General features: G+C 36.0%; 1 protein-coding gene across 1 annotated transcript in view; it reads left to right on the top strand.

Moving 5' to 3' along the window:
• PLD5 (phospholipase D family member 5) overlaps positions 1–15599 on the top strand; it is a 483143-nt gene that overhangs the window by 207230 nt on the left and 260314 nt on the right. The window contains 1 exon segment of the mRNA XM_007462627.1: positions 11680–11816. Coding sequence (XP_007462689.1) covers positions 11680–11816 — 137 coding nt within the window.

The raw sequence follows: 15599 nt of genomic DNA, 5'->3' as shown, positions 1-15599 counted from the left end.
TGATAGCCGCGGCTCATGCCTGTCTCTCAAGCTCACTTAGGTGCTGCTCTGAATCTCTTGTCCTCGCGCACCCCAAAGCAATGGTCTCTTGCCTTTTAGGCATGTCCAGACTTAATCCCAGAGTCCCTCCTGGCTAGCTGTGGCACACTAGCCCCAGTCAGGCTGTGTTCATGCAGTGAACCCCAGCCCTCTCCCTGTGGTCTGACCTCCAAAGCCTGAGCCTCAGCTCCCAGCCCGCACCCACCCCAGCGGGTGAGCAGACAAGCCTCTCAGGCTGGTGAGTGCTGGTCAGCACTGAACCTCTGTGCTGGAATCTTTCCGCTTTGCCCTCTGCACCCCTGTTGCTGCGCTTTCCTCTGTGGCTCCAAAGCTTTCACCACCACCCACCCCCTGTCTCTACCAGTGAAGGGGCTTCCTAGTGTGTGGAAACATCTCCTCCTTCACAGCTCCCTCCCAGTGTGCAGGTCCCATCCCTCTTCTTTTGTCTCTGTTTTTTCTTTTTCCCTACTAAGGTATGTGGTGAGTTCCTTGCCTTTTGGGAAGTCAGGTCTTCTGCCAGCGTTCAGTAGGTGTTCTGTAGGAGTTGTTCCATGTGTAGATGTATTTTTAATGTATTCCTGGGGAGGAAGGTGATCTCCATGTCTTACTCCACCGCCATCTTGATGGTCTTCTACCTTGGTTTCTTATTTGACACATAGACTACATAAAGTTTTTTTGTTTGTTTCCAAATGTTTGAGGTTTTACAGATATTTTTCTGTTATTGATTTCTAATTTAATTAAATTTGGACAGAGAACATACTTTGAATGATTAAAACTTTTCTAACTTTATTGAGACTTGTTTTATAGCCCAGGATATGATCTGTTTTGGTAAGTGTTCAAGCTGCTCTCAAATAAAATATATATTCTGCTATGTTTTTGTGTATTGTTCTATAAGTGTCAATTAGATCAAGTTGGTTGGTACTATTGTTCAAATCTTATATGTATATATTGATTTCCTGTCTACTTGTATCCATTAATGAGAGAAGGGTTTTGACATCACTAAGGAGTTGAAGATTTGCTTATTTCTCTAGTAACTTTTATTTTATGCCTTTGAAGATCTCTTATTAGATGCATAAAACTTTAGCATTGTAATCTTCTTGATAAATTTACCCCTTTACCACCATAAAATGACTCTGATTATTGCATCTTCAACAAATTTGGATAATATTTTGCTATTATATTTTTCAAATATTTTTCTGTCCCTTCCTCTCTTTTAGATACTCCAAGAACAAATATATTAGGTTGCATGAGTTGTCTTATAGCTCACAGGTATTCTGTTCATTTTTCTTCTACTATTTTTTCAGTGTTTTCATAGTTTACTAAACTCCTCTTATGTTGTGTCTAATCTGCTATTAATCCCATCCAATGTATTTCTCTATTAATCTGCTATTAATCCCATCTGCTATTAATCCCATCCAATGTATTTCTCAATTCTAGAATTTTGTTTTGTTTTATTTTAGTTTCTCTTTTCAGAATATAACAGTGGCTAATATGGTCACATTTTCACCCTGGCTAAAAGAGTCTATAGATGCATGGGTAATCCACTCAAATACAAGTTTTAAAGTAGTAAACACATTTTGTCCAGTGGATAGTTAGGCAGATTATGAAAGTTATCCAATGTCATATAGTTTTTCACGGGCAATATATTTGTGCTAACCCAGCTTTCTCTTTCGAAAAACTGTATGATAGTAAGCTGTATACCATAGTAGTTAAAAGAGCATGGGCTGGAATTAAAATACCTAGATCTGAATTCTGTCTCTCCAAGTAACCTCAGTACTTTAATTTTTTTATATTGAATTGTGAACATTAAATGAGATAATATATTTAGCTGTTCAGTTAGTTCTTTATACATAGTAAATTTTAAAGAAATGACTGGATTTTTTCTCATATACTTTAATATAATTCAGTGAGCAAAAACTGATTTAGAAAATTAATTGATATTTGTATATGGCTTGTTGAGCCTGAGTTTTGTCATACTTCCAAGCATATATTATAAAATATAGATTACAGACTTTGAGTTTATTACTAGTGGATGAAATGTGCATTTTTATCTTATCATGAAATATTATCTTTAAAATATTGTTATATTTTTAATTGACATATAACATTATATTATTTTCAGGTATACAACATAATGATGCAGTATTTGTATATATTACAAAATGATCACCAAGGTAAATCTGCTTAGTACCTGACACCATACATAGTTACAAATTTTTCTTTCTTGTGATGAGGACTTTTAAGGTCTACTCTCTTAGCAATTTAAAAATATGCAGTACAGTATTATTAACTGTAGTCACCATGCTGTACATTACATCCCCATGGCTTACTTATTTTGTAACTGGATGTTTTTACCTTTTGACCTCCGTCACCCATTTTGCCCACGCTCTGCTCCCCACCTCTGAAAACCACCAGTCTATTCTGTATATCTATGAGCTTGGTTTTGTTTTGTTTCGGATTCTACATATAAGTACAATTATATAGTATTTGTCTTTCTCTGTCTGACTTATTTCACCTAACATAATGTGCTCCAGGTCCATTCATGTTGTCAGAAATGGCAAAATTTCATTCTTTCTTATGGCTGAAATATATGTATATTTTCTTTATCCCTTCATCTTTTGATGGACCCTTAGGTTGTAAATAATGCTGCAATGAATACGGGGGTTGCATATATCTTTTTGAGTTAGTGTTTTCATTTTCTTCAGATAAATACCCAGAAGTGGAACTGCTGGATCGTATGGCAGGGTTTTTAAAAATTTTTTGAGAAATCTCCATACTGTTTTCATAGTGGCTGTACCAATTTACATTCCCATCAACAGCGTGCAAGGGTTTCCTTTTTTCCACATCCTTAGCAATGCTTGCTATTTCCTGTCTTTCTGATAATTGCCATTTTAACAGATGTGAAGTGATATCCCATTATGGTTTTGACTTGCATTTCCCTGATGATTAATGATGCTGAGCATCTTTTCATGTATCTATTGGCCATCTGTATGTCTCCTTTGAGAACATGTCTTTTCAGATCTTATGCTCATTTTTTTAATCAAATTGCTTTTTCTTTTGTGTTGTATAAGTTCTTACATATATTTTGGAAATTAACCCCTTATCAGGTATATGATTTGCAAGTATTTTCTCCTATTCAGTAGATTGCCTTTTTATTTTGTTGATGGTTTTCTTTCCTGTTCAGAAGCTTAGTTTGATGCAGTCCCACTTGTTTATTTTTGCTTTTGTTGTCTTTGTTTTGGGTGTCAGATCCAAAAATCATTACCAAGACTGATGTCAAGGAGCTTACCACCTATGTTTCCTTCTAAGGATTTCATGGTTTCAGGTCTTATGTTCAATTCTTTAATCCATTTTGAGTTAATATTTGTGTATGGTGTAAGATAGTAGTCCAGTTTCATTCTTTTACATATGGTTGCCCAATTTTCCCAGACTATTTATTGAAGAGACTTTCCTATCCCCCTTGTGTATTCTTGGTCCTTTGTTGTATATTAATTGACCATATATATGTGGATTTATATCTGGACTCTGTGTACTGGTCCATTGAGCTATGTGTCTGTTTTTATGTCAGTAGATACTATTTTGATTAATACAGCTTTGTAATATAGTTTGAAATCAGGGAGCATGATGCTTCCATCTTTGTTCTTCTTTCTCAAGGTTATTTTGACTCTTCAGGGTCTTTTGTGTTTCCTTACATATTTTAGGATTGTTTGTTCTGCTTCTGTGAAAAATGCCATTGCAATTTTGATAGAGATTGCATTCAATCTGTAGATTGCTTTGGGTGGTATGGACATTTTAAACAATATTCACTCTTCCATTCCATGAGCAGAGAATATCTTTCCATTTTTTTTGTGTCTTCCTCAATTCCTTTCATTAATGTCTTATACAGTATACCTCATTTTATTGTGCTTTACTTTGTTGTGCTTTGCAGATATTGTGTTTTTTACATATTAAGGATTTGTGGCAAGTTGGTCAGTGCTGTTTTTCCAACAGCATATACTTACTTCTTGCCTTTTGTCACATTTTGGTAATTCTTGAAACATTTCAAACTTTATATTGCTATTATATTTCTTATGGTGATCTGTGATCTTTGATGTTACTATTGCAAAAAGATTATGACTCACCAATCAATCACCTTACTGGAGAGCTCAGCTGATGATTAGAATTTTTAGCAATAAAGCATTTTAGTTAAGGTATGTACATTTTTTAGATATTATGCTATTGTACACTTAATAGGCTACAGTTATCTGTAAGCATAACTTTAATATGCACTGGGAAACCAAAAAAATTGTGTGGCTTGCTTTATTGTGATATTCACTTTATTGAAGTGGTCTGGAACTGAACCCACAATATCTCTGAGGTATGCCTGTGGTTTTCAGTTTACAGATTTATCATCTCCTTGATTAATATTATTCCTAGGTATTTTATTCTTTTTGATGCAATAGTAAATGTAATTGTTTTCTTAATTTCTCTATTTAATAGTTTGTTATTAGTGTATAGAAACACAATAGGTTTTTGTATATTGGTTTTGCATCCTGCAACTTTACTGAATTTGCTTATTAAGCAAACAGGGTTTGCTTATTAAGTCTAACAGGGTTTTTTTGGTGGAATCTTCAGAGTTTCTATATCTAATATCTTGCCATCTGCAAATAGTGAGAGTTTCAATTTTTCCTTTCTAATTTGTATGCCTCTATTTTTTTTTCCTCACCTAAGTGCCCTGACTAGGACTTTCAATACTGTGTTGAATAAAATTGGTGAGAATTGGCATCATTATTTTGTTCCTGATCTTAGAGAAAAAGCTTTCAGCTTTTCACCATTGAGTATGTTAGCTGTGGGCTTGTCATGTATGACCTTTATTATGTTGAGGTATGTTCCTTCTGTATCTACTTTGTTGAGAGTTTTTATTATAAATTGATGTTGAATTTTGTCATGTGATGTTTTTGCATCTATTGAGAGGATCATATGATTTTTTTCTTCATTTTGTCAATGTGGCATATCACATTGACTTGCAGATGTTGAACCATCCTTGCATGCCTAGAATGAGTTCCACTTAATTATGGTGTATGATCTTTTAATGTATTGTTGTTTTTAAACTTTTAATTTTATATTGGAGAATAGTCGATTAACAATGTTGTGATAGTTTCAGGTGCACAGCAAAGCAACTCAGCCATAGATAAACATGTATCCATTCTCCCCTAAACTCCCCTCCTATCCAGGCTGCACATAACATTGAGCACAGTGCTATACAGTAGGTCCTTGTTTATCCATTTTAAATATAACATTGTGCTATACAGTAGGTCCTTGTTGGTTATCCATTTTAAATATAGCAGTGTGTACATTAATGTATTATTGAATTTTGTTTGCTGATGTTTTGTTGAGGATTTTTGAATCTACATTCATCAGGGATATTGGCCTATAATTTTCCTTGTCTGGTTCTAATATTAGAGTAATGCTGGCCTTGTAAAATGAGTTTGGAAGTATTCCTTCCTCTTCTGTTTTTTAGTTTGAGAAGGATTCATATTCTTCTTTGAATATGTGGCATGATTTACCAGTGAAGCTTTCTGGTCCTGGACTTTTGTTTGTTGGGTGGTTTTTGATTAGTAATTAATTGCCTTACTAGTAATTAGTCTATTCACATTTTCTATTTTTCATGATTCAGTGTTACAAGTTTCCATTGCTTCTAGTTTGTCCAATTTGTTGGTGTATAATTTTTCATGTTAGTCTTACGATCCTTTGTTTTTCTATAGTGTTAGTTTAATGTCTCTTCTTTTGTTTTTGATTTTATTTATTTGAACTTTCTCTCTTTTTTTTTCTCAGTGAGTATAGCTAAAGGTTTCTCAATTTTGTTTATCTTTTCAAAGAACCAACTCTTGTTTTCATTGATCCTTTCTGTTATCCTTTTAATCTCTATTTCATTTATCAATATTTCTGCTTTGACCTTTGTTATTTCTTTCCTTCTACTAACTTTAAGTTCATTTGTTCTTTTTCTAGTTTCTCAAGGTGTAAAGTTAGGTTGTGTATTTTTGTTTCTTGAGTTAAGTATTTATTGCCATGAACTTCCCTCTTACAAGTGCTTTTGCTGCATTCCATAATATTTGGTATGTTGTATTTCCATTTTCATTTATCTCAAGGTATTTTTTAATTTCTCTTTTGCTTTCTCCATTGACCCATTGGTTTTTCCATTCACTAGTGTGTTTTTTAATCTCCAGATATTTTTGAATTTTCCATTTTTCTTGTTAGTGATTTTTAATTTCATACCATCATACTCAGAAAAGATGTGTGATATGATTTCCATCTTCTTAAATTTATTAGGACTTGTTTTTTGGCATAACATATGATCTAGCCTGGAGAATGTTTCATGTGCACTTGAGATTTTTCCACTCTTTTTTCTGGGAACACCAAGTCTTCCTGGATCCATGCTGGGTTAGGGATTGTTCCACCTGCTCCTTTCAAGTGATTCTTTTCTAGTCCTCAGGTAGTTTCCTTATACACAAGGCGACCCTGAAGATTTCCACTACTCCTTCTATGTGAAGATCTCCTCTCGTTAGTACTCTGTCCTGTGGACTCTAGCTGATTTGGCCTTTCTAAAATCCCAACTTTGTCTCCTTAACTTAGAGAGATGGAGTGTTTCCAGTGTTCCCCTTTTTGTGCCATGGTGTGGAAGCTCATTCAGTATGTTCTATACTCAGTTGGGCACTCTGAGCTGGTGATATACTTTTGGGAGTTATTGGTATATATAGCCAGTAAAGACCTGGAAGTAAAATACCTCAGGCAGGGGTTACAGAGGGAACAGAGAAAAATCCTAAGCTAGAACCCTAAGGAGCAACAAAATATATGTGGAGAGTTAAGTGATAATTCTTCTAAAGTGATTTTCAAAGCAAAGCCCTTAAGTACTTAGAGTTTAGAGTTTCTGATACTCTTCCAAAGTATGGCCATTACTTAGGAGTTGATAAGTCATTAGCTAAGATTACTTTGGATCTTCTGAGTGTCCTGTTTTCTGGGCACATATCTAGGCACTCAGGATAGGAACACATCTAGAATCGTAGGAAAGTACTACCGACTCAGGAATGCCTTGTGTCCACAGCTTAGAGTCAAATGTCCAATCTTCATTTCTACACTAATGGACCACCATTAGAATTTGTGAACCAAAAACTAATAATAATAATAAAATAACCGTAACTAAGTAGAAAATGAAGTCAAGAAAAGAAAAAAAAAGAAAAATTTGGATCTAGAAAACAGATCTAGAGACTTGAGGTTTTGAGACCTAAATTAAATCCCTGGACTGTCTCCAACCAACTGGTTGGGTCACCTTGGACAGCTCAGTAACTAAACATCTTTGACTTAGTTTGCACATCTTTCACATGGAGAATAATTGTACCAGAACTTCCAGCTTTGTGGGCATTAAAATCTACATACATGAAAGTGGTTATTTTTAAGACTTTGCCATGATCTTGTTCAAAAAAAACTAGTCATGGTAAATAAATGAAAAATAATATGAATAATTTTAATTTATGGTTAATTTTTGCTTATTTACATTTTGCCTCTAGGTAAAAATTCATTTTAAGAGCTTGTCAAATGGTATATAAGCCCCAAGTTGGAAACATAATACTTCTGATTTTAAAATTTAATATTCTTTCCTCATTTAGAGGTTATACACCTCTTTTCTGTATTGAGATAAAATGTATTTGATAAGGATATGGTATTCAACTATTTTCAAAGTTAGCATAATTAGATTTATTTCTTAACCAAGCAAATAATTCTTTTCAAAATAGTTTCAGTGTAAAGCACAGTGAGAAGAACTGACTGACACTAATAATAGCATTTCAAATATTGTTTTCTTTTAATAGGTTGAGACGTCAATGAAGTTTAGGTTGTAATTATGTTTATGGGTTCTCTTTAAAACTTTACTTCCCTTGATTCAATTCAATACAAACAAAAAAGTGTGTTTCAAATCAATTCCTGAATGATCTGAAGTGATCTGTTAAGGATTTCAAAATGAATAAATCTCTTAGTAACCTGGAGTTTGGTCTCATTTACGAGACTCCTATGCTGTCATTTGAACAGAATCTTTCACTTTTGATGAGTTGGAAAATAAATGAGACTAAAGAAATTAGTGGTATGATCTCTTATTGTTATAGTACATTGTTTCAAGGAGATGTTTGAAAATGAATATCAGAGTCTGAATTTCTCTTATTTGACAAACTAAAATGAAAATAATAAATGAAAATAGTTCAATTGTTCATTTTAATAAAAATTGATAATATAGAATTAAATCAATAGAAGCGAATAGAAACTTGTGAGGGTTATTACATCAAAGTACTTCAATAGCACACATATTAACTAGAATTCTTATTTACTGTTTTATCATAAAAATCAGAATAGAGGGAAAGGAATCAATGTTGTTATAGAGGAAGCATTTAATATTAACTTCAGTAGGATTCATTCATTGAGTACCCACTGTGTATCTAACGTGGTGTATTCATGCTGCTCTCTCTAGGATTCTTTCTGAGAAAATATTTAATTATATTGTCCTAGGTTAGAGGCTCTTCTGGACTGGATTAATGTGAATATCATTACATTATTTCAAATCTCTAAAAGCTTTTTGTTTGTTTCTATTTATAATTTATATAGAGAAATGGATAAAATGGGGAAAATGTTTAATCTTTTTTTTTTTTGTAAAATGAGTGGCTTTGAAGGAAAGTTTTGTGAGTAAGGGAGACAATGAATTTTCATGCAATGAAATACTATACAACAATTTAAAACTATGCTTTAAAAGAATATTTAATATATTAAAACATGATTATGTGCAAAACATAGAATGTAAAACTATATATAGCATGCTATAATATTATCAGATTGTTATATAGGTAGATGTAGTATAGGAAAGAACCAGAAGAAAATGTTAATGGCAGTTATGTCTGAGTGGGAGTCTGGGTGATTTTCTTTTTCATACTATATACTTTCTCAAAATAGTTAATAGCAAACATTTTCTGATCATACAAGTAATGAGTATCATTAAATAAATACAAAGTAAAGGGCAGAAGACAGTTTATTCCAAAATTTAAAAATTTTTTGTTTAAATAATTGTTTAAGCCCCTACAAAGAAAATAAATCACAAGATTTACATTTAGATTAATAGGGTGTATTTATCATGATCCCTTTAGTGTTTGAAAATAAACTACTACAGGCAGGTGAATTTGAAGGATAAACACGTATTAAGTAGCATTTAGTAGAGATGACACTTTAATACGTCCAAGTGTGGAACCTGGACCAGGAGCATCAGCATATCCTGGGAACTTGTTATAAATGCACACTTTTGGGCCCCACCCCAGACCAAGTGATTTAGATGCATGCTTAAGTTTGAGAAATGCTGCTTTACAGTTTTGGATTCTGAGACTGATATAGAACAATTTCTGAATTTTATCCTAGAAAACTTCCATCTCACATTTCTTTTCTCTCTTTTTGTCTTATTTCTTCCTCTCCTTCTCTGTCTCTGTCTCTCAGCCTCTCTCTTACACATAATTACATTTTTTGTTGTATGTTTTTTGTTTATTCATATTTTTACCTTGTTTCCCCAAAATATTTGAGACAGCTTACAGAGATGCATATAGTACAATATACTAACAACAGCAAACACTCATTTAGTGCTATTTTTCAGGTACTGTTCTAAGTACTTTACATAAAGTATCTCATTTAATTTAATTTTTAATAACAGCCCCATAAAGGCAGTTGTTATTATTATTATGATGCCCATTTTACAGAGAAGGAATCTAAAGCATAAAGACTAAATAACTTACCCAAATGCATACAACCAGTAAGTGGCAGAGTCCGGGCAATCTTGTTCCAAAGTCTGAGCCTTCAACTAGTTTACTGTGCTGCTTCTTAAAGATAAAATCAGTGAAGAATTGGGGATGAACGCCAAGTAAACCTATTCTGCAGAGTTTTACAGAGTTGGTAAGCATGGCCCATGAATTGCCTCTAGCTCCCACAAAGAGTGAAAAAGAATGAGCTATAAGATTTACAGTCACCAAAATGTGGAAATAAACCCGTTTTCAGGAAGGCCACTGAGAGAAATACCTCTAGTTGCTCTCCATCCTGAGAAATATTCATTGTGATTTAAATTTCATTCATTCACTCTGTATTTGTTTATACAGTAACTATCTCTTGAGTACCTTCTGTTTGTTAGGCTCTTTGCTTGTTGCTTGTGGATGGAAAGAATAAAACAATCCATGCCTTAGAGAAACCCAGAGCCTAGGGTTAAAGAACAATGGTGTATCTTCCTTGGGCTTTCCCCCACTTCCTCTCTGAGTGTGCCAGTCGGAGAAGAGCATAATGACAGGCAAGAATGGACTTGGAATAGGTTCTACTATGAGAGAAGACCTGAGGGAGGATGAGAAAATACTAAAAGGAAACAACTATTTGATCTGTAGTGCCTGATCACAGAGACAACATTATTTCCCAGCTACGTCTTTCTCTGTAATCTGTAACCTGAGGCTGCCCCTGGACAAACTGGACTTTAGGATGTTCCTTGATGCTTTGGAGACTATGTGGCTACAGGGATGAAGGGCAGGAAGGTGGTAGGAGAAGACAAAGCCAGCGGGTTTTAACAAAGCTCTGAAATTTGTGTGTGTGTGTGTGTGTGTGTGTGTGTGTGTGCGTGCGTACATGTGCACGCATGTCTGTGTATGTATGTATCCCATCACTAAGAAAGTGCTTCTGGCTGCCTGGCCAAAGGTCTCCCTTACCCCTTCTGAAAATAGCTCCTAGAAGCTGCACAAAGACTTAAAAATTCTTCTTTCTCCTCTCCTCCCCATCCAGATTTACCTAATAAATTGAAAGCAGGCAAAATTATTTGTCCCAGTGGTCATGGCTTTGCCTAGTTAACGTGGCCTTATCTTACGCCACCTTTGACCGTGAACCCCGGAGATAGGGATGTCTTGAATTCCAACACTTGGCCCTAAAGATAAAGATGTGATTTTATTTGACCACCTGGAACTTGAGCTTGTGTTTCTAAGTGAAAACCATATCAAGAGTGTGAATGTTGGTTAAGATTTTATTCAGTGTTTTGAAATAAATGATGTTGCCTAATGACCCATGATGCTGGGATCTGATAGATTTAATTTTCTGATCAAAGTGCAGAATTCATAGTGACCACAAGGGCATCTTTCCTGAAGTCATCAAGCCATAAATATCTTAGAGCAAGATGAGATGGGAAAAGCAAGAAGATACAGAGTTTGAATGCAGTTTGCATAGAGTTTGGAAAATGGTGGTAATAACAGGGGACAGAGAATAATTATTGAGCCACCCTGTGTTTCATTTTTTATTTGCAATAGTGGGTCTTGTAGTGATCTTTTCTGGACTACTTTTGATTAGAAAGAAGAGCAAATTCGTTTGGAAATCTTGATGCAGCACCTAAATTATTTAATAGATTCTAACATATTTGGCAGGGATTTGAAAGCTATGTTGAGGAATAGGCATAAAGGTCTTAGGCATTTCACCCAGAGAGCGGCCCTTCTCTGGCAGTGACAAAACTAATTATTCCCCAAAGGGTTTTGCCTGGAACTTTGAAAAGCTGCCGCATCTTGAGTTTCCTAAGCAAAAGGTGCTTTACTTACTTTTCTTTTTCTTCTTTCTCTCTTGCAGTCCCAGCAGAAGTGCATCGTGATCTTTGCACTGGTGTGCTGCTTTGCCATTCTTGTTGCATTGATATTTTCAGCCGTGGACATCATGGGAGAGGATGAGGATGGGCTCTCAGAAAAAAATTGTCAAAATAAATGTCGGTAAGAGGTAACAAACAAAAATTTAAAAATTCTCTTTTAGGGAGTGGGTGAGAAAGTTAAAGAGGGTCCTGGAGAGTGGAGAGAAAAATATCATAAACACACATGGTCACCCAACTTCCCACTGGGTTAAACTGAGACATGACTCACTGTCCACTGATGCTCTTACTTTTATTTAGACCAAGGGAATAAAAATGAGTAATGATTTAATTCACTTTACAGTTTGGGCATATTCTGTACAAAGGAGTGGTTGACAAAATGAAATTTTGTAACAATCTGCATCCCGGACACCTCTGTGTATGAGGTTTTGATTTTTTCCATAGTGAGCTTGGCAAAAACGAAGGCCCCAATGGACAAAGGACACCATGCTAGTTGTTATTTCAATTAGAAGTTAAACACACATCTCAGGAAAAATTCCCACTTAAAATTAGGGATTAAATAAATAAGCATGTCTATGAGAAGACACAGGTCTCCTCAATCTGTCCCAATTTAGCACAAAATTTATTTTTAATCCAGAAATTACAGCAACTTTACCATTATATTTCTGTATTTTTTCTCTTCAAGTACATTAAATAACATTTCCCTAGGGCCACTTCTGACTGCAGAGCAATCACAGCATGGTTTTTTCCACATAAATCTCCTCATCCAACTCTTCCCTGAGCCCTACTTTATTTTTTGAGGTTGGTAGGAGAATGTAGAAAAGTACCAAGAGGGGGCAGAGAAGTAAGAGGCTTATTTTTATGTACATGTTGCTGTAAAGCCGAAGTGAGGCCATAAAATTACAATGGTTATTATAACTTAGAGCTTATAATGAATTTTAAATGTTATTTTTCCCTTTAGAAAGCATTAGTCAAAGTGCCCTTCTTTTCTAGCTTCAAAGATCAACCACAGCCTCTAATGTATATGTGAGTTTTTATCCTGGATATTTTGCCTTGAGGGTTCAATGTCTGACAGAAAAAAAAAATCTGGAAAAGACAATTGAAATTTTGGGGTTTTTAACCCATGATACATTATAGTTTAATTACCAGGCAACAGTATTATACAGAACAAAAAAAAGCCATGACCACTGGGACAAATAATTTTGCCTGCTTTCTCAAGAGAGAAATCAGTATACATTTTAGATTTTTTCCTTCATGTTAGATAGGTGTTCCTAAATATGTTTGTTTCCCAGACTGAATTTGGGAGAAAAATTATATTGGGATTATAAGGAAAGCAATAGAAAAACAGCAGGTCGTCATCATCTTCCTCCTGATCACTCCATCTTCATCAATACCTTGTGCTAATCCTGTTACATGACAAATATAAACATTCTGTGGGCAAGGGTCCAGTGACTCATACTTTCTCAGTGGAATGCCTCTACCTCTCTCTCTCACCTCACCTGTAATGAAGACTGCTGAGTATTTTAAATGGCAAACCCCAGAACCTAGAAAGTAACTTTGTAAAGGTCAAACTATGATGACTTCCTGAAGACAAAATACCCAGGGCCTTTTAACAAACATTGCCAGATATTGGTAGTTTTCAACAAAAAAGTTGGGGGCCTTCAAATTATGCCTCTTTTCATTTGGGGGAAGCTATAATTTAATCTAATTTTGATTTTTTAACTCATACAACTGGAATATTGGTCTGGTTATTTCTTCTATCTCAGTCAATAACTAAATCCTGATGACCCAACATTGCTTCTCCCTCCATCTAGAACGTATTCTCCCAATTACCAACTATGTTCCTGCTTCCTTTCCCCTGAGTAGTTGGAATCACTACCCTGATTACTTTGTTGCACCCCTACATGGAACTGTCTTTTCCAGAACTTGCAGCCCCTCCAGATCTTCCTCTCTTCTACAGTCTCTTCCCCTATGTCTTGCATTTCTGTTCTCCTGCATTCTCAGCCTTGTAATAGGCACTTTTGTATATCTGCCCGGGTGGCGTCTGGCTTCCTCCTAACATCCTGAGAAGCTTCTTCTTTTTCTCCTCTCTCCAAAGCACAGGGTGGAGGCAGGGCAACTGCAGTTCCTTACACCCCAATCCAGTCCCAGTCTCCAGTGGGACAGTCCATTGCCCCACCATCTTCCTTCAGTCATTCTCATTTTAATTTGATGAACTTTTCTTACATCAGCCACTGTCTCCTTATCACCATAGGCAACGTTACCTTCTACCAGGACACTCTCTCTCCTTCTTTTGTGCCTGGCTAATAGATCTTCGAGCCACCAGTCCCATCCCTTGCCACTGTCCTTAGTAACTGTAAAATTTACTTCCAGTACCCTAGCCTTACTGTTTTTAACCACCTCAGGTCAATAAATTTAATGTCCACTTTGCCTTTGCACCTGCTAGCAAACTACTCCACCTCCCAGGTAGCCTAGTAGTGAAAGACCATGGACTTTGAAATTTGAAAGATCTGGATTCAAATGTATATTCTACCACTTACTGACTCTGTAAACTTGGGCAAGATATTAACATAATTATGTCATTTATCACCTTTTTGCAGAACAACAAAGGACTGAACAAGGAGTTACACCATAGTTCATGAGACAAACGTAGTGATTCTCTGTGGTCAGAAGTGCAGTGGGAAAGTCAGAGGAGGTTTGGGGGAGTGGCCTGACAGAGTGGAAAGAGGAAACCTGGCCTTGGACGCCGCTCCACTCCTGATAAGTTATGAAAACTATTTTAGTTTTATTTCCCTTAAAAGTGGTGGATTAAAAAAAAATCTCTCCACAGGGTTTTATGAGGCTTCATTAAGTTGTATAAACCCATAACCAAGCTGCAGGAAGCTCATAACAAGCAATATATAAATGTCAGCCCTCTCCCTGTCCGTTCCTAAGAGTGCAGAATCCCCCTTCTCTATTCACAGCTAGCTTCCTATTCCCCCCACTTTAGCACTTATCCTGAATCTACACTTTATCTTGATTTTAGTTAGTCTTTGGTTCTGTGGAGGTAAACAAAGAGAACAAAAATATGAGAATGAGCGAAGTAAACATGAAAACAGGTGCTATTTATTCAGAGCTTGCTATGGCGAGTCAGTTCGCCTCAGTCATTTGTGTTTTAGCAGAGTCTCAGAGGCAGGCAGAGGAGGGGGAAAGCTTCATAGTGGTGTGGCCTGACTGGAGGCTATTGGCCTGGGGGAGCTGGAGGTGGGCTAACTAGATGCAGGCATCCTACGTGATGGGTTAGGGGTACATACTTGGCTTTCTCTGGTTGGTCCTAAATTGGAAGTAGGGACAAAAATTAGGGAAGCTGGCAGTTATTAAGTTATGGCCATTTTGGTTTCAGAAGTTATTGTTTAGCCTCCTGGATTATTACTAGAGATAGCAATCCTACTTCCTACAAGTCTGACTTATAGCAGGCTGGGCTGGTTATTATAGATAAGAAGTTGGTTTCCTGGGCAGGTTGCTGCAGTTTGTGACTCAGAGTTCTACTGTATATATATGTATATATACATATACACACACACATACACACAAATATATATATATGGACTGGCCATTACTGATTTGCATATTCAGTCTCCCAGTTCCCTAAACCTCCTCCTATACTATCAGCCCCTTCTGTTTTAATTTTCTTTTTATCCATTTGCTAGACCATGACCAGTGTGTCTGCAATACTTCCTATAGCATGATGTAGTCTTACTTGCCTCCTTGGATCTTGTGTCTCAACCATGCTACCAGTTCTTAAACTGGTTGACTCCTAGTTCCACCCATCCTTGCCCTCAGGGCAGCCTCAACCATTGCTCCAACCCCCCAGCAGCCTGCAGAGAGTGAGTTCCATGTTCTTCAGTCCTAGGTTCCTCCAGGCAGG

Source organism: Lipotes vexillifer, unplaced genomic scaffold, assembly GCF_000442215.2.
Source record: "Lipotes vexillifer unplaced genomic scaffold, Lipotes_vexillifer_v1.1 scaffold104, whole genome shotgun sequence".
NCBI lineage: Eukaryota > Metazoa > Chordata > Mammalia > Artiodactyla > Lipotidae > Lipotes > Lipotes vexillifer.
The sequence above is the reverse complement of the archived record's forward strand: the minus strand, read 5'-3'. Positions and strand labels throughout refer to the sequence as shown.